This window comes from Mustelus asterias, chromosome 5, assembly GCF_964213995.1.
Source record: "Mustelus asterias chromosome 5, sMusAst1.hap1.1, whole genome shotgun sequence".
Taxonomy (NCBI): Eukaryota; Metazoa; Chordata; class Chondrichthyes; order Carcharhiniformes; family Triakidae; genus Mustelus; species Mustelus asterias.
In genome coordinates, this window is record NC_135805.1 from 47,704,136 (window position 1) to 47,724,787 (window position 20,652).

Below are 20,652 nucleotides of genomic sequence, written 5' to 3' on the forward strand. Positions count from 1 at the left end.
ACAGTCCTGGTATATTGGAGGGTGGCAAACATAACCCAGCTGCTTTAAAAAAGGGAGGGTGGAAACAGCTATTTAGAAGCTGATTAGCCTAACATCAGCAGTAGGAAAAATGCTAGAGTCGATTATAAAGGACGTGATAACAGGACACTAAGAAAATATCAATGAGGTTGTCTAAGTCAACATGGATTTATGAAAGAGAAATCATGTTTGACAAACCTATTGCAGTTTTTTTCCCTCATTATATTCCATTTTCTATATCTTTGCCCATTCACTTAACCTATCTATATCCCTAAGTAGCCTCTGTTACGGCTGGTCTCCAGATGAAGTTCCCCAATTGTTGGCTCCCCTTCTTTATTCAATCCCCTTTGTTTGGTCACAATAACATAAATACTTTAAAAAATGATCCCTCCATTGACGGAATACCTTTCCCAGTCCTAATAATGTTTTAAAAGGAGACAATTGAACAGACTTTCTTGAGCGAAAGAAAATGTTGACATACATGCATATACATTCATACAGGCGAGAAGTGAGAATTGAGTCCAAAGTAAGTTTAAAAATATATATACAAAAAAGCCCTTGGCTTGTCCATGAGGTGATGATGTTGAGACCTTTGTGATTCGTGATTTGAGTGGTACTGACTTCAGCAGGTGAATAGCCAGTTTTGAGATTTCAATGTTCTGCTGCTTGGCAGAGAAGCTGCTCAATTTTATTTTCCTCTGTAGCTTGGCTGACTTGGCTTGCTTCAGCAATTGGAGAGAGAGAGAGAGAACTGCAAACCTTTGCAGGTGTCTGTCGTTGCTACCTTTTCTTTAGTGTCACGAGTGCTAACACACCTGTGTCATACTAGCAGAGGAACTCCCCCGTGCTCCAGCCATGAAACATCACACGCCCTGCCATCCAGCATGCCTTTTAATTAACCTCTTAATTATATTATTCATAAGAACATAAGAAATAGGAGCAGGAGTAGGCCATCTAGCCCCTCGAGCCTGCCCCGCCATTCAATAAGATCATGGCTGATCTGACGTGGATCAGTACCACTTACCCGCCTGATCCCCATAACCCTTAATTCCCTTACCGATCAGGAATCCATCCATCCGCGCTTTAAACATATTCAGCGAGGTAGCCTCCACCACCTCAGTGGGCAGAGAATTCCAGAGATTCACCACCCTCTGGGAGAAGAAGTTCCTCCTCAACTCTGTCTTAAACCGACCCCCCTTTATTTTGAGGCTGTGTCCTCTAGTTTTAACTTCCTTACTAAGTGGAAAGAATCTCTCCGCCTCCACCCTATCCAGCCCCCGCATTATCTTATAAGTCTCCATAAGATCCCCCCTCATCCTTCTAAACTCCAACGAGTACAAACCCAATCTCCTCAGCCTCTCCTCATAATCCAAACCCCTCATCTCCGGTATCAACCTGGTGAACCTTCTCTGCACTCCCTCCAATGCCAATATATCCTTCCTCATATAAGGGGACCAATACTGCACACAGTACTCCAGCTGCGGCCTCACCAATGCCCTGTACAGGTGCATCAAGACATCCCTGCTTTTATATTCTATCCCCTTCGCAATATAGGCCAACATCCCATTTGCCTTCTTGATCACCTGTTGTACCTGCAGACTGGGCTTTTGCGTCTCATGCACAAGGACCCCCAGGTCCCTTTGCACGGTAGCATGTTTTAATTTGTTTCCATTGAGATAGTAATCCCATTTGTTATTATTTCCTCCAAAGTGTATAACCTCGCATTTCTCAACGTTATACTCCATTTGCCATATCCTCGCCCACTCACTCAGCCTGTCCAAATCTCTCTGCAGATCTTCTCCGTCCTCCACACGATTCACTTTTCCACTTATCTTTGTGTCGTCTGCAAACTTCGTTACCCTACACTCCGTCCCCTCCTCCAGATCATCTATATAAATGGTAAACAGTTGCGGCCCGAGTACCGATCCCTGCGGCACGCCACTAGTTACCTTCCTCCAACCGGAAAAACACCCATTTATTCCGACTCTTTGCTTTCTGTCGGATAGCCAGTCCCCAATCCATTTTAACACACTACCCCCAACTCCGTGTGCCCTAATCTTCTTCAGTAGCCTTTTATGGGCTTATCAAACGCCTTTTGGAAATCCAAAAACACCGCATCCACCGGTTCTCCTCCATCAACCGCCCTAGTCACATCTTCATAAAAATCCAACATGTTCGTCAAGCACGACTTTCCCCTCATGAATCCATGCTGCGTCTGATTGATCGAACCATTTCTATCCAGATGCCCTGCTATCTCCTCTTTAATAATGGATTCCAGCATTTTCCCTACTACAGACGTTAAGCTGACCGGCCTATAGTTACCCGCCTTTTGTCTCCTTCCTTTTTTAAACAGCGGCGTAACATTAGCCGTTTTCCAATCAACCGGCACTACCCCAGAATGCAACGAGTTTTGATAAATAATCACTAACGCATCCACTATTACCTCTGACATTTCTTTCAATACCCTGGGATGCATTCCATCCGGACCCGGGGACTTATCCACCTTCAGTCCCATTAGTCTACCCAGCACTGCCTCTCTGGTAACATTAATTGTATTAAGTATTTCTCCTGCTGCCAACCCTCTATCGTTAATATTTGGCAAACTATTTGTGTCCTCCACCGTGAAGACCGACACAAAAAACTTATTTAAAGACTCAGCCATATCCTCATTTCCCACTATTAACTCCCCCCTCTCGTCCTCCAAGGGTCCAACATTCACTCTAGCCACTCTATTCCTTTTTATATATTTATAAAAACTTTTACTATCATTTTTTATATTAATTGCTAGCCTAGCTTCATAGTCTATCCTTCCTTTCTTTATCGCTTTCTTAGTCTCTCTTTGTTGTTTCTTAAATTTTTCCCAATCACTTGTTTCTCCACTATTTTTGGCCACTCTGTACGCAGCTGTTTTTATTTTAATACTCTCCTTTATTTCCTTCGTTATCCACGGCTGGTTCTCCCTTTTCTTACAATCCTTGTTTTTTGCTGGAATATATTTTTGCTGAGAACTGAAAAGGATCTCCTTAAAAATCCTCCACTGTTCCTCAGCTATCCTACCTGCCAGCCTGCTCTCCCAGTCTACCTTAGCCAATTCATCCCTAATCCTATCATATTTCCCTCTGTTCAAACAGAGGACACTGGTTTGGGACCAAACTTTCTCCTCTTCCATCTGAATCAGAAATTCGACCATATTGCGGTCACTAGACCCAAGAGGGTCCTTCACAATAAGATCCTTAATTCTACCTACCTCGTTACACAATACCAGATCCAAAATAGCTCGTTCCCTCGTCGGTTCCGTAACATGCTGTTCAAGGAAACTATCCCGACAGCATTCTAAGAACTCTTCCTCCATTCCACCCTTACCGACTTGAGTCTGCCAGTCAATGTGCATGTTGAAGTCCCCCATGATTATTGCCGTTCCGTTTTTACACGCATCCCTTATCTGCTTGTTTATAGCCCTCCCTACCTCAACATTATTATTTGGGGGCCTATATACCACACCTACTAGTGTCTTTCTCCCTCTACTATTCCTCATCTCTACCCAGAATGATTCCACGTTTTGTGCCTCAGAGCCTATGTCATCCCTCAGTACTACCCTGATATTATCTCTTATTAATAGCGCGACCCCACCACCTTTTCCTTCCTGTCTATTCTTCCTAAACGCCTGATACCCCTGGATATTCATCTCCCAGTCCTGGTCACCTTTCAGCCACGTTTCTGTAATGGCCACTAGATCGTACCCACTCGTGCTGATTTGCACCATCAACTCATTTACCTTGTTCCGAATGCTTCGTGCATTCAGGCAAAGTGTCCTTATTCCAGCTTTTATCTGGACCCGCTTTGATGAGTCGCGAACACCCTCTCCCTCTACTCCCTTATCTAAATTACCGCCTTCATTCACTTGCACCCTCTCCTCTACCATTAATTTTGTAATTCCCCTTACCCCTGCATCCTCCACCCCATCAATTAGTTCCTTGATCCTAGTCAACTCTTCTAGCTCCCCTCCCCCCAACCTATCTAGTTTAAATTCTCCCCAGTAACCTTAGCCAACCTACCGGCCAGGATATTGGTCCCCGTGTGATTCAAGTTCCACCCGTTTTTTGTATACAGATCACCCCTGCCCCTAAAGAGGTCCCAATGGTCCAGGAACCTGAATCCCTGCCCCCTGCACCAGTCCCTCAGCCACACATTCATCTTCCACCTCACTCCATTCCTGCCCTCACCTTCCCGTGGCACAGGCAGTAATCCTGAGATTACTACCTTTGCTTTCCTCTTTCTCAGCTGTCTCCCTAATTCCCTGTACTCCCTTTTCATGACCCCTTCTCCCTTCCTACCCACATCAGCGGTACCAATATGTACCGCTACCTCAGGCTCCTCTCCCTCCCACCTCAGGATTTCCGGGACGCGACTAGCGACATCCTGGATCCCGGCCCCAGGGAGGCAGACCACCATGCGAGAATCCCGCCTACCTCCGCAGAAACGCCTGTCTGTCCCCTTCACCATCGAGTCCCCGATTAATACCGCCTTCCTCCTCTTTTCCTTAGCCCTCTGAGTTACAGGGCTGGACTCCACTGCGGAGACACGGCCACTGCTGCTTCCCCCAGGCGGGCTGTCCCCCCCAGCAGTACTCAAGCAGGAGTACTTGTTGTGCAGGGGCAAATCCACTGGGGTGCTCTCAACCACCCTAGCCTTACCCTTCCTGGCCATCACCCACTTGGCCTCCTCCCGTTGCCCTGGTGTGACCACCTGATGATAGCTCTTGTCTATCACCTCCTCATTCTCCCTCATCAGCCTAAGATCCTCGAGCTGCAGTTCCAGCTCCCTAACACGGTCCCTCAGGAACCGCAGCTCGACACACCCCTCACAGATGTGGATGTCCGGGAGGCCAGATGCCTCCAGGACCTCCCACATCCTACACTGGGAACAACACACTGGTTTCACACTCATACTGGACACTTTATGTCAAGTAAGACAGTGAAAAGTTAATAAGAGTGTAAGGAAACAAAAACTCACCCCTGCTCGTCCAAGCCCTGTGAGCCAAAGCCCTGACAGCTCACTCAACTTCCCACTCACTCTGCTGCCCGCTACGATGCTGCCCGCTGTATACTTTGGTGCGCTTTTAAACCCTCCAAAAACTTCCCCAGGCCTCTCCTGGCCCGACTTCCGGTTTTGAAAAAAACCTCCGATTTTAAACCCAAAATTAACTGAAAAAATAAATAATTAATTAAAGTCAGAAAACCCACTCTCTTACCCTCAGCCTGCTCCTGGGAACAAATCCCTGATATTAACAACTGATATTAAACCCAAACAACTGAGATTAAACCCAAACAACTGATATTAAACCCAGAACAACTGAGATTAAACCCAAAACAACTGAGATTAAACCTAAACAATTGATATTAAACCCAAACAACTGAGATTAAACCCAGAACAACTGATATTAAACCCAAACAACTGATATTAAACCCAAACAACTGAGATTAAATCCAAACAACTGATATTAAATCCAAACAACTGAGATTAAACCCAAACAACTGAGATTAAACCCAAACAACTGAGATTAAACCCAAACAACTGAGATTAAACCCAAACAACTGAGATTAAACCCAAACAACTGAGATTAAATCCAAACAACTGGGATTAAACCCAAACAACTGAGATTAAACCCAAACAACTGAGATTAAATCCAAACAACTGGGATTAAACCCAAACAACTGAGATTAAACCCAAACAACTGAGATTAAACCCAAACAACTGAGATTAAACCCAAACAACTGAGATTAAACCCAAACAACTGAGATTATACCCAAACAACTGAGATTAAATCCAAACAACTGGGATTAAACCCAAACAACTGAGATTAAACCCAAACAACTGATATTAAACCCAAACAACTGATATTAAACCCAAACAACTGAGATTAAACCCAAACAACTGAGATTAAACCCAAACAACTGAGATTAAATCCAAACAACTGAGATTAAATCCAAACAACTGAGATTAAATCCAAACAACTGAGATTAAACCCAAATAACGGAGAGTAAACCCAAACAACTGAGATTAAATCCAAACAACTGAGATTAAACCCACAACAACTGGGTTTAAACCCAAACAACTGAGATTAAATCCAAACAACTGAGATTAAACCCACAACAACTGGGATTAAACCCAAACAACTGAGATTCAATCCAAACAACTGAGATTAAACCCACAACAACTGAGATTAAATCCAAACAACTGATATTAAACCCAAACAACTGATATTAAACCCAAACAACTGAGATTAAATCCAAACAACTGACATTAAACCCAAACAACTGAGATTAAAACCAAACAACTGAGATTAAACCCAAACAACTGAGATTAAACCCAAACAACTGAGATTAAACCCAAACAACTGATATTAAACCCAAACAACTGAGATTAAACCCAAACAACCGATACTAAATGCAAACAACTGATATTAAACCCAAACAACTGATATTAAACCCAAACAACTGATATTAAACCCAAACAACTGAGATTAAACCCAAACAACTGACATTAAACCCAAACAACTGAGATTAAACCCAAACAACTGAGATTAAACCCAAATTCAGTTATTTATTTTCCTTTTTAAAATCTTTTATTAAACTTAACACCAATTCTTGTGCTATTTTAAACCTCAGGCATAGAATAGACCTGAACCACTAAGCAGAAATTCATAAACAGCTAGCTTATTTTCCTGTAGTAGAATAAGGACCCAATTCCAACAGGGTGGAAAAGTTAGAGAAAGCAAAGGGAAAGGAACACCCCTCTTCCCACTCAGCAAACCCCCAGGTATGCACTCTGTTCCATGCTGCACTCATGATCCCTGAATTTATCTAAATTCAACTGAGCGAAAGAAACCAGATTAAAGCAGTCAACTAATTAACTACTCAGCTCTCTCAGTGGAGAGTACTTACCCTATCTAAGATAGGAAGAAACTTACTCTACTTACTTACACTATTAATTACAGATGAGACTAGATATATCAAAACCATCATCAAACACCCAGGTATACACTCGATTTCAAGCTGCACTCTCACAGAAGGCCAAAAGTGGTGATGTTCACAGATTAGTGCATCGTGTTGACATATTTACTAGACACTGTGCTTGCTACAAGTGCCTTATCATCTGCAAATCTAACTGATGCCATATTTTGCCAACCTTGTCCCCCATAATCAGAACACCAGATTATGTGTCTACAAATGCTTCTTTCGTCAGTGCATCAGCATAGATGTCAAAGAGGACAGGTGATAAACAAAGGGCCATAACTTCTGAGCGCCGCAGTGTCGGGTGGCCAAAGGATGCGGTGAGGAATCCTCCTCAGAACTTCACAGAAAAGCATTTACACAGTAATTGCCCAGAAGTGCAAACTTCCTCTGGATAATTATGTTGCTAATAAGCCACCCAAAAAATGTGATTAAAATCATACAGTTCAGATGGTTCCTCCATGATTACACCAATAATTATGCAAAAAGTATTAAAAGAGTAAAACCTCTTTTAGCTTCTGTGTAACTACTGTAAAGACCCAGACCGACCACACCCTCGTAGGCACCGCATACTTCCTACCTCCCATCCAGGACTTCCCACCCCCAAGTCTCCCCCATAGGTCTAACTCACACCCAACCGACCAGACCCCTCTGTACCGCAACCAGACCTGACCCAATCACCACTACCCCTGACATGACCAGCATCCACCCCCCCAATCCATGAATCCACCCACCTCTCCCAATCTGACTCCACCTCCCCACCCTACCTCCTTGACCTCTGATCCTCCTAAAACCCTTACCTTCTCCCTGGCATGTCAATTTCAACTGGATCTTTAAACTCAACTGCTTTATGGCAGCTAGTGCTGTAAAAAAGAGGTGTGCCTCCTTCAATCTGACTTTGCTGGACTGCGATGCTCGGGTGCCTGGCCTGAATCAGAAGTGTGGCTTGTGTGGCTTTTGCTACCAAATAAACCTGTTGGACTTTAACCTGGTGTTGTTAAACTTCTTACTGAGTCAGAAGATCAGGCAAGACAGGTATGGAAGAAATTTGGTGTAGGCAAATGGGCACGGAGTGGCAAATTAATTCTGATTGCCACTCTGAAGAGGTTATAGCCCAACATCTTTGTTGAACTTCTTGTCCGATTACACATGGTTATGCAGTCATAGAGTCAAACAGTGCAGAAAAGGTCCTTTGGCCCACTGAGTCTACACCGACAATAACTACCACTAAAGGCACACCAATCCCATTTTCCTGCACTGGTCCCATATCCTTGAATGTTTATGATATTTCAAATGCTCATCCAAATACTTCTTAAAGGTAGGAAGGTTTCCGACTCCACTCCCTTCCCAGGCAGAGCATTCCAGATTTCCACCACCCTCTGGGTGATAGTTTTTTTCTCAAATTTCCCTTGAATCTCCTGCCCCTTACCCTAAAACTACGTCCCCTGAAGCAAAAGGAACAGCAGCTTACTATCCACCAGCTCCATACCCCTCATAGTCTTATACACCTCAATTATTCCCCCCTCAGTTTTTTCAGCTCTAAAGAAAACAATCCAAGCCTTATAGTTCAAATGTTCCATCCCAGGCAACATCCGAGTGAATGTCCTTGGTATCCTGTCTAGTGCAATCACATCTTGCTTATATTGAGGTGACCAGAACTGCACACAGTACTTCAGCTGTGGCCTAACCAATGTTCTGTACAGCTCCAACATAACCTCCTCGCTTTTATACTCTATGCCACAACTGATAAAAGCAAGTGTCCTATATGCCTTCTTAACTACCCTATTCACCTGTTCTGCCACCTTCAGGTATCTGTGAATAAGTACCCAAGTTCCATCTATTCCTCCGAGTTTCCTACTGTCCTGCCATTCATTAAATACTCCCTTGTCTTGTTACTTCTTCCAAAGTGCACCACCTCACACATATCAGGGTTAAATACCAACTGCCACTACTCTGCCCATCTGACCAACCCATCTATATCTTCCTGTAACCTACGACCTTCTTCTTCACTATTAACCACCCTACCATCTTGTTGTCATCTGCAAACTTGCTTATCATTCCCCCAAATTATATAAGTTATGTATATAACAAACAATAAGGGATCCAGCACTGAACCTTGTGGTATGCCACTGGATACAGGCCTCCAGGCACTCAAACAGCCTTCTACCACCACCCTTTGTGTCCTATTACTAAGCCTTTTGAATCCATATCGCCAAGTTTCCCTGAATTCCATGTGCTTCAACCTTCTCAATCAGTCTCCCATGTGGGACCTTGTCAAAGGCTTTGCTAAAATCCATATCAGCTACACCAACTGCACTTGCCTCATCCAGACATTAGATCACATTTTTGAAAAATTCTATCAAATTTGTTAGACATGGCTTTCCTCTGACAAAACCACGCTGACTATCCCTAATTAACCCATGCCTTTCTACATGGAGATTAATTCTTTTAAGACTCCCATTTCACTACCCTTCCTTTAGCTGTCCGTCCCATATACAGATTTCTTATCAGTCATCTATCTCTGCAGTTTACTCCAAAGTCATTTAGCACTGGCAAAAGCAAAATCCAGTCAACAAGATAGAATGCTTTCTTTACCTAAATCTACAAAACAAACATAAAATTCCTGTCCAAATTTTCATTCATTAATCTTATAATGCCAACTGCTTCTCTTGCCTCTTTTCCTCTCTGGAATCCAAACTGGTCAATTCTTATATAGTTTTGCACCTTCCCACCTACTCTCTTTGTTACAATTCTCAGCACAAACTTTGATGTATGGAAAATCAGACTAACTGCATGTAAGTCAGAACATTAGCATGCCTTTGGCTTCTTTCTTAGGGTGATCATTATTATCTGCACAAAGTCCTCTGGCTATTCTCCTGAGAATATCTTTGCAAAGCTTTGTAAACAGTAATATTAAATTCTTTCCTGTGGTGTTTAAAACATCTATTCCACTCACTTTTCCAGTTTTTATCCAATTTATTGCTACTTTTATCTTGCTTCCTAGAATTTCTGCTCCAATGAAATCAATGTCAACATTACTTTCTTCATCTCGGTCAATCATTTCAGGTCTTTTCATTTCTTGCATATAGTTTTCAATATTCTCCTTCTCTTTATTTCATCAGTGTTTGTTAATAAAATAGCATCCTTACCATTTTATTGCTGTTGTTTCGGTGGATTGTGCTGAGTATCACTAATCTAGGTTTGCATAGCTAAAGTCTAGCTTTCCAGCTGGCCCAGTTTTTTGAATGTATCACATTGCTCCTTTAACCATTGTTTTTGTACCTTTTTTGTTTCTCTTCTTAACTCTGACGCGCTACTCAAACACGAGGCTTGAAGCTCAGTAAATGAAAGGCTTTTATTTACTGTAACGAAGCTACCAGAACTTATATACACTATCCCAGACTGAAGGGGTCCCGGCCAGAGCAGGGACTCTTATACCTTTCCCAGGAGGCGGAGCCCGACTGGGATGTGCCACAACACTACAGTACAAAGGTGTAACAACCCCACCCTAACCCCAACAGCAACAATAGCACAACCCAACAGTAACATATGTACATCCTTGTAGTACTGGCCAGCCCCTGGCTCAGTACTATCCAGTGGGAACCAACGATGGTTCACCACATTCACCCCTCCTTTGAGAACAAAGGCCGGCGGGGTACAAAAAAACAGAATAAAGTGTCAGCAGTCTATAAGTTCAGACGGTCAGGGGGACCGTACCGTCGTTGTGACCTCCATAATACCGGCGGTGACACCGGAGTAGGCACTTGCGGTGGCGTTCTCCCCAAGGCGGCGTCCAGCTGTTCTTCCACGGACTCACAGGCCGGTTGACCCTGAGGTGACGGTAGTCCATGGGATCCTGACACGCCCTGCGGTGGCGACCATCTTCTGGGCTCAGGCAAGCTGTACATGGGAGTAAAATGGTTAAGCAATGGTCCCGATGCTGCCCGCGCCGTGTCTGGGGAAGAAACAAGAGATAAAGGGTTTGTTACAGGGGGTATGGGAGCGACAGGGGTTGCTACGTCCCCTGCTGGCGCCAGGTCTCGGATCGAGACCGTGTCCTCTCGCCCGTCAGGGTATGCCACATAGGCATACTGAGGGTTGGCGTGGAGGAGATGGACCTGTTCGACCAACGGGTCGGACTTGCGGGCCCTTACATGTCGCCGCAGGAGGACAGGTCCTGAGTACGTCAACCAAGACGGTAATGAGGTCCCCGAGGAAGACTTCCGAGGGAATGAGAACATCCTCTCGTGGGGAGTAGCATTGGTTGCCGTACACAGGAGGGAGCGAATAGAATGGAGCGCATCAGGGAGCACCTCTTGCTAACGGGAGACTGGAAGACCTTTTGACTTCAACGCCAGTAAGACAGCCTTCCAGACTGTAGCATTCTCACGTTCCATCTGTCCATTACCCCTAGGGTTGTAGCTCGTGGTCCTACTAGAGGCAATCCCGTAGGAGAGCAGGAATTGCCTCAAGTCATCGCTCATGAACGACGAGCCCCTGTCGCTATGGATGTAGTCGGGGTACCCGAACAGGGTAAAGAGATCACGGAATGCCTTGATAACCGTGGCAGCGGATGTATCAGAGCAGGGAACAACAAAAGGGAACCGAGAGTACTCGTCAATGATATTGAGGAAGTACACATTCCGATCTGTTGAGGGAAGGGGGCCCTTAAAATCGACACTCAGTCTCTCGAAGGGACGAGTGGCCTTGACTAAATGTGCCCGGTCAGGTCGGTAAAAGTGCCGTTTGCATTCCGCGCAAACCCGACAGCTCCTTGTTACTGACCTGACGTCCTCCACCGAGTAAGGCAGGTTGCGGGCTTTTATAAAGTGGTAGAGCCGAGTGACCCCAGGATGGCACAGGTCATTATGGAGGGCGTGCAAACGGTCCTCCTGTATACTAGCGCATGTTCCACGCGAGAGGACATCCGAGGGCTCATTGAGTTTCCCTGGACGGTACATGATGTCGTAGTTATAGGTGGAGAGTTCAATTCTCCACCGCAAGATCTTGTCATTCTTGATCTTGCCCCTCTGCGTGTTGTTAAACATGAACGCCACGGACTGCTGGTCCGTGATCAGGGTGAACCGTTTTCCCGCCAAGTAATGGCGCCAGTGCCTGACAGCCTCCACAATGGCCTGGGCCTCCTTTTCCACCACTGAATGCCGAATTTCGGGGCCTTGGAGGGTGTGGGAAAAAAATGCGACGGGCCTGCCCGCCTGGTTAAGTGTGGCGGCCAGGGCGAAATCAGATGCATCGCTCTCCACCTGAAAGGGGATGGACTCGTCTACAGCGTGCATCGTAGCTTTCGCGATGTCGGCTTTCAATTTATCGAAGGCCAATCGGGCCTCTGGCGTTGAGGGAAAAGTCGTGGACTTAATGAGCGGACGGGCTTTATCCGCGTAGTTGGGAACCCACTGCGCATAATAAGAGAAGAAGCCTAAGCATCTTCTCAGTGCTTTTGCACTAGCAGGTAAAGGAAGTTCAGAAAGGGGGCGCATACGGTCTGGATCAGGGCCAATGACCCCGTTTTCCACCACGTATCCTAGGATGGCTAAACGGCGCGTACGAAACACACACTTCTCCCTGTTGTAGGTCAAGTTCAGGCGAGATGCAGTGCGTAGGAAGTTCAGGAGATTCGTGTCGTGGTCCTGCTGGTCATGGCCGCAGATGGTGACATTATCCAGGTACGGGAAGGTAGCCCGCAGCCCGTTCTGGCCCACCATTCGGTCCATAGCACGCTGGAAGACCGAGACCCCATTGGTGACACCAAAGGGAACCCTAAGAAAGTGATACAAGCGACCATCCGCCTCAAAAGCCGTGTATTGTCGGTCCTCTGGGCGAATGGGGAGTTGGTGGTAGGCAGGCTTGAGGTCTATGGTGGAGAACACCCGGTACTGCGCAATCTGATTGACCATATCAGATATGCGCGGGAGGGGATACGCATCCAGCTGCGTATATCGGTTAATGGTCTGACTGTAGTCAATGACCATCCGGGGTTTGTTCCCGCTCTTGACCACCACGACCTGCGCTCTCCACGGACTAGCACTGGGTTGTATGATCCTTTCTTTGAGGAGCCGCTGAACCTCAGATCTAATGAAGATCCGATCCTCAGTGCTGTAACGCCTACTTTTAGTCGCGATAGGCTTGCAGCCTGGCACAAGATTCTGGAACAAGGAGGGTATGGTGATCTTCAGCATCGAGAGGCTGCAGGCGGGGCGTGTTGGGCAATTTGGAGGCTGCTGCTGTTTTCCCACTGCCAGTGAAGGGAGTGACCCACCGTACTGTAGAATTACACTCCTCAAGTGGACCATGAAGTTTAGTCCGAGAAGTATTGGCGCGCAAAGATACGGCAACACAAGGAGCTTGAAACGCTCGTAAACTGTGCCTTGCACCTTCAAGGTTACCACGCAACTCCCTAGCACGGCAACAGACCGGGACCTTGATGCCATAGAGATTGTCTGTTTGGCAGGTTGAATCTGGAGTCCACACCGCTTCACAGTGTCTGGATGGATAAAGCTCTCAGTGCTCCCGCTGTCAAACAGACAATAAATCACGTGGTCATTTACCTGGATATGCATCATAGATTTGTCAAGTCTATGAGGCTTGGCCTGGTCCAGGATGATCGACGCCACCGTTGGTTCATGAGCGCCACCGCAGGCAGCTGAAATCGATGAGGAGGACCCCTGCTGGTCATTCGTGGTCAGTGTTGACCAACATGGCTGCCCCCATGAGTCGCACGTGGGTGAGGGCACCAAACTCAGCGACCCCTGGTGGTCATACTCCTCCGACTCCGTCGACCGTTAAGGCGTCGTCCTGGTCTCGCACGTGGACGAACCCCGCGATGACTTCGACGACGAAGACCCGAGCTCTGAAGAATCGCAGGCCGCACTGCCGTTCCTGGGTTTAGATCGGCACACTTTTGAATAATGCCCTTTTTTACCGCATGCGGTGCACAACAGAGCTTTAGCGGGACACTTTTGCCGAGTATGCTTCGCTCCTCCACAGAAATAGCACCGCGGGACGCCCGGGGCTGCTGCCGTCGTCTGGCCCGAGTGGGAGCACACCATTACGCAGCATTTCGAACCCGAGGGACGAGGAGGGACTAGCGACTGCTCCTGCCACGTTGTCTCCACATGGTCCTCCGGATATAATACTAAGCTTTTGGAGGCCGTCTCGAGCATCTCTGCTAACTCGATGGCCTGGGCAAGATTAAGGTTACCCTTCTCCAACAGTTTAAGTTGAATGTACGACGATCCGACCCCGGCCACAAACGCATCTCGGGCGAGGTCGTACATGCTCTGCTTTGCCGACACAGCTTTGCAGTCACAGCCCCTGGCTAGCTGTAGGAGCTCGTTCGCATATTCCTCCATTGTTTCGCCAGACTGCCGTCGTCGAGTGGCTAGGAGGTAACGAGCGTGTATCTCATTAGGTGGTTTGGTATAGCGCTTCTTCAGAAGCTCGAGGGCCTTAGTATAATCGGTGGCCGCACGGATCGCGAGGTAGACAGTGTCGCTTACCCTCGCATGGAGGACCCGGAGTCTGTCATCATCTGTGGTGACCGCTGCGGAGGCTGCCAGGTAGTCTTCGAAACACTTCAGCCAGTAGTCGAAGGTGTTAGAAGCGCCCACCGCACGTGGATCTAGCGTAAGGCGTTCCGGCTTCAGAATTTGCTCCATACTCTCTTTTTTTTTCTTTTCGACGAGAGTTTAACGACAGTAAATAAAATTGATGCGCTACTCAAACACGAGGCTTGAAGCTCAGTAAATGAAAGGCTTTTATTTACTGTAACGAAGCTACCAGAACTTATATACACGATCCCAGACTGAAGGGGTCCCGACCAGAGCAGGGACACTTATACCTCTCCCAGGAGGCGGAGCCCGACTGGGATGTGCCACAACACTACAGTACAAAGGTGTAACAACCCCACCCTAACCCCAACAGCAACAATAGCACAACCCAACAGTAACATATGTACATCCTAGTAGTACTGGCCAGCCCCTGGCTCAGTACTATCCAGTGGGAACCAACGATGGTTCACCACAAACTCGTTATTCAATACCTGTATTTTAGCTATCCCTTTTTCAGTGTTGACATTCTTCAATTTTCTCCTTTCTTTCACCTTTTGCAACATTGCATTCATCCTCTTTCCTCTTAAACACCCTATGGTATTTATCCCTCCTTCCATGGCTAGTAATCTGTTTCCATTACTCACTGGTGTTGGTGGTATCCTGATCTTTTCCAGCTATTGCTTCATTTACAAATTCTTCATTTACTTCTTTCAGCCTCTCAAGGTTCCATTGTTTTCCCATTTATTCCACTTTGAATCTCCTTCAGTCAGAATATTGCTTCCATTTTCACAAAATTCTGATCGAATTCTGCGTCATCCCCCAGTTGAGCTTTTGAGTTCTTAACTTTCTCCTTGCATCTTTGTCTCACCACAATATTTGCCGACGACACGAAGGTTGGTGGGGTTGTGGATGGTCTGGAGGGATGTCAGAAGTTACAGAGGGACATAGATAGGGTGCAAGACTGGGCAGAGAAGTGGCAGATGGACTTCAACCCAGATAAATGCGTAGTGGTCCATTTTGGCAGGTCAAATGGGATGAAGGAGTACAATATAAAGGGAAAGACTCTTAGTACTGTAGAGGATCAGAAGGACCTTGGGGTCCGGGTCCATAGGATTCTAAAATCGGCCCCGCAGGTGGAGGAGGTGGTTAAGAAGGCGTATGGTGTGCTGGCCTTTATCAATCGAGGGATTGAGTTTAGGAGTCCAGGGATAATGATGCAGCTTTATAAGACCCTCGTCAGACCCCACTTGGGGTACTGTGCTCAGTTCTGGTCGCCTCATTACAGGAAGGATGTGGAAAAGATTGAAAGGGTGCAGAGGAGATTTACAAGGATGTTGCCTGGATTGAGTGGCATGCCTTATGAGGATAGGCTGAGGGAGCTCGGTCTTTTCTCCTTGGAGAGACGTAGGATGAGAGGAGACCTAATAGAGGTATATAAGATGTTGAGAGGCATAGATCGGGTGGACTTTCAGAGGCTTTTTCCCAGGGTGGAAATGGCTGCTACGAGAGGACACAGGTTTAAGGTGCTGGGGGGTCGGTACAGGGGAAATGTTAGGGGGAAGTTTTTCACACAGAGGGTGGTGGGCAAGTGGAATCGGCTGCCGTCAGTGGTGGTGGAGGCAAACTCAACAGGGTCTTTTAAGAGACTCCTGGATGAGTACATGGGACTTGATAGGATGGAGGGTTATAGGTAGGCCTAAAAGGTAGGGACATGTTTGGCACAACTTGTGGGGCCGAAGGGCCTATTTTGTGCTGTAGTTTTTCTATGTTTCTATATGGTCCAGTTGAAATCTTCCTGTATTGCCACCAACCACTTTCAATGTATATCATATTTTATGATGCCTAATTCACTTGATTGCTATCATGAGTCCTGTTCAATGTCAAAAATCCACCAGTTGTTTTGGCCTCACTCAATTCTTCTTCCGAGACCATATAGTCCTACTTCTTTATCGTCTCTCCCTTCTCCAATCTCTCGCAACAATCACACTGCTCATTTTACTCTCCTGGTCAATTTGGTTTTTTTAGTTCTGTCACACATTTCATCAACTATCTCATTTAGTTGTTTGTTTGTAGGCATATACACCTGAATGATTTCCACTGGTTGGTTGCCCTATAATTTGTCTATCTGACTGACATTTCATTTCTTTAAATATTTGGCAGCTTCATTTGCTGGCATTACTGTTACTCTGCCTTCTTTTTCAATTTATTCGAAGTACACCATTCTCAATTCATCACTCCTGAAGTCACATTCTCTGTCCATTGTATTTCCCACAACTCTAGAATGTTTCATTTCTCCTTCTTTATTTCTTGCTTTAGGTTCTCCAGCTTTCCTTCCTGAAAATTGCTCATGTATTCCACGTTCCTACTCTTTTGATACTTCCTAGCTTGTATGAAATTAGGATATCCCTGGAGAGTAACTCGAGCAGCCTTACCTCCTCCCATGCTAAGCATGCCATCATCTGACCTTTGACAGGAGCTCCTGTCTACGCTTTTGGTGTATATGTTCTGATGCCATCTGAACCCTTTTCTTGACTATTTTCAATGGTGATGTGCAATTCATTGCCTTCCACGGCATTGCCAATTTAGTCACCAAACAACTCTGCCATTGCAGAGGACGCACCGGGCTTCCCACAGTAGCAAACCTCACACATTTGACCTAACCTGTCAAACAAACATGCAATCTTTTGGAGATAGGTTTGAGGTTTTAAACTGTCAATGATCAAAACCGATACAATCAGCCAGAGCCAGGAGAATAGTTTCAAAATGGTTTTGCAATTCAACTCTTCCGCAAAGTAAGATTGTTCTAAACATTCTCATAGGGTGGTAGCAGCCTGTTAACTGAATTGTTGTGTTTCTGACAGTGAGCTCCAGTTTATTTCAAAATAAAACAAACTTCTCTGGGAGTAACCTGTTTCAACTTCTGTTTCTATCAGAATTGATATACCGGAGACACGGGGAGGGGAAAGAATCAACAAATCTCTACACATGCATGAGCTTTGGTGCTCTGACTTTTCCCATGTTTACGCTCTTCTGCCTGTCATTTCCAAACCTAGTGTTTGGGCATTTAATAGACGTCTTACTCTTGACCAACCTTCTGTAATCTCTCTTTTTAGGCTAATAGTGTCCTATTCCTTTCAATCATTCATTCCAACAGATTTATTTAGCTGAAGGCTGAATGCATTTGGATGTTGCTACACAACCTCATGACAATTTCAACCCTCCATGCAGCGCTGTCTGTGAAGAGTGCCAAGTACCAGTTAAACAAAATCAGGTTCTTCAGTTAGCACCTCTTGGTCACTAGATTCCCCAATAAAATTTTGAGAGCAATCGGACCACTGTTCTTCTGATAGTCAGTCCTGTTTTCACAGAATGGTCCTATGGACACAAATGCATCGTTCAGAAGCATGCAGAAAAGCCAGGAACAGAGAAGGTAGCAGACAGCGGACTATTTTTTCTTGGTTTTTTTTGAGAAAGCAGCCCTTCAGCTTCCAGTTCACCACAAACCAGACAACTGAACTTTATTTTCACATTGTCACAGTTCGACCCATTTGTGACCTAGTGGTGTGGTTATTTCTTCCTTGCTCAATTAGAGATGGATGACAATAGCAGTTTAGTAAGTACCACCCATACTCTTACCTGTTGCAATGTTACCCCTTACCGTGTGGCTCTAAAAACAGTGTCAATTCACCACATGTCTGTGTCCAATTCCCTGATCACATATGGCAAGTGGTGAACGTGTTGGCCAACACGGATCACAAGATGCACTCCAACAACTCACCGAGGCTTCTTCGGTGGTCTCCAGCATCCACCACCTTGAAGAACAAGGGCAACAGGCACTGGAGAAAACCACCACCTGCAAGTTCCCCAAGTCACACACCATGCAGACTTAGGAAATATATTGCCGTTTTTCATTAGCACTATATTACTTTATCGAAATCCCTCAATTCCCTTCTGAACAGTGGGACTACCTTCAATGCATGGATTTACCAGCTCCTCAGGGGTGATAGTGAAAAATGCCTCTTTGGACTCCAATCCTCTTACAATAAAGGCCAACATGACATTTGCCATTCTAATTGCTTGCTATGTTTGCATACTAACTTTGTGTTCCTTATAAGCTTATTTATTAGTGTCACGAGCAGGCTTACATTAACACTGCAGTGAAGTTATTGTGAAAATCCCCTAATCGCCGCACTCTGGTGCCTATTCGGGTACACTGAGGGAGAACTTAGCACTGCCAATGCACCTAACCAACACGTCTTTCGGACTGTGGGAGGAAACCGGAGCACCTGTAGGAAACCCACACAGATGGGGAGAACGTGCAAACTCCACACAGACAATGATCCAAGCCAGGAATCGAACCCAGGTCCCTGGCGCTGTGAGGCAGCAGTGCTATTCATTGTGCCACTCATATGAGTGTACCCAAGCCTCTCAAGTTTTTCTGGCCTTTTGAAGAATATTCTCCTTATCAATTATTACCAAATAACATCACACTTCCCCACACAATATTACATTGTTGCCTATTCACTTTATCTATATATCTGCAACCTCTGATGCTCACACATAGCTTTGTGTCATCTTCAAGCTTAATTTTGTCTTTGACTAATTCATTAGTATAATTGCAATTATATTATGTGGATGTGGAAAAGATTGAAAGGGGTGCAGAGGAGATTTACAAGGATGTTGCCTGGATTGAGTGGCATGCCTTATGAGGATAAGCTGAGGGAGCTCGGTCTTTTCTCCTTGGAGAGACGAAGGATGAGAGGAGACCTAATAGAGGTGTATAAGATGTTGAGAGGCATAGATCGGGTGGACTTTCAGAGGCTTTTTCCCAGGGTGGAAATGGCTGCTACGAGAGGACACAGGTTTAAGGTGCTGGGGGGTAGGTACAGGGGAGATGTTAGGGGTAAGTTTTTCACACAGAGGGTGGTGGGTGAGTGGAATCGGCTGCCGTCAGAGGTGGTGGAGGCGAACTCAATAGGGTCTTTTAAGAGACTCCTGGATGAGTACATGGAGCTTAATAGGATGGAGGGTTATAGGTAGGTCTAGAAGGTAGGGATGTGTTCGGCACAACTTGTGGGCCGAAGGGCCTGTTTGTGCTGTAGTTTTTCTATGTTTCTATATTTCAAGCAGCTGAGGCCCCAACACTTCTCCTTGCAACACTCCATTAGTCACAGTTCGCCAACTTGAAAATGTTCCATTTATTCCTACTCCATGCTTCCTGTGTCTTAATCAAGACTTTGATCTTGTTATGCAAACCTTCCTAAGAACCAGCAGGTTTGTTATTCATTCATTCCGCTGACATTTACTAGAAATGTTCACATTCTGTGAATTATTAAAAAAAAACAAATCTGTCCTCAAAGCAAACAATCCCTTTCTTGGCTATTCATTGCACTTCACGTTCTGGGACTCACGCTGTTCAGACACTGCCGAATTAATTCACACAACCAGCTAGCTAGTCAAGTAAGCAGCAAAAAAAAATCAAGACCAATAATTACCTTCATCCCCTTGACTTTCCATTGTAGTTTGGTAGAGGTGCAGCTAGCTGGTGGCAGTGGGGGGAGAGAAAGTTCTTGCTGCGTACTGGGTACAGAGCAAGCAGCTCGGTCTGTTCGGGTTCTGAGTCCCAATTCGCACTCCGCCCACTTTTACCCGGAATATTTCACAATTCCCCAAGTAACTCTTCCCATTGCTCTATTTTACGCATGAAACGCCTGAGTTGCAAGCATTCAATTTGTTGATCGCCCGTCCTCACAATTGTCCCATCATTCACCGGATCGAGTGTGTTGCAGCAGCTGAGTGAATGGAAACTAGTGACAGAATGATCCGCCCTGATCCTGGCGGTGGACAGGTTGAAAGTTAATGTAACTTATGGTTTTGGTGTCTATTCGGTAAAATGACACCGAACCAAGGTTTTGGCGTCAGGACAAGAAGCTGCTGACTCTCTCAGGGTAAAGATGACGGGTTAAAGTTTCACTGAGTTGAGTGCAAAATCTAGGCTGCCATCGCAGGGCAGTGCTGAGAATCAAAGAATCCCTACAGTGCAGAAGGAGGCC

General features: G+C 45.7%; 1 protein-coding gene across 1 annotated transcript in view; it reads right to left on the reverse strand.

Moving 5' to 3' along the window:
• slc18b1 (solute carrier family 18 member B1) overlaps positions 1–20,379 on the reverse strand; it is a 54,757-nt gene extending 34,378 nt beyond the window's left edge. Inside the window, exon 1 of the mRNA XM_078212499.1 lies at positions 20,095–20,379. Within this exon, the coding sequence (XP_078068625.1) occupies positions 20,095–20,116 (22 nt within the window). The 5' untranslated portion in view covers positions 20,117–20,379. The remainder of the gene's footprint in view (positions 1–20,094) is intronic.
• Positions 20,380–20,652: the final 273 nt, after the last annotated feature.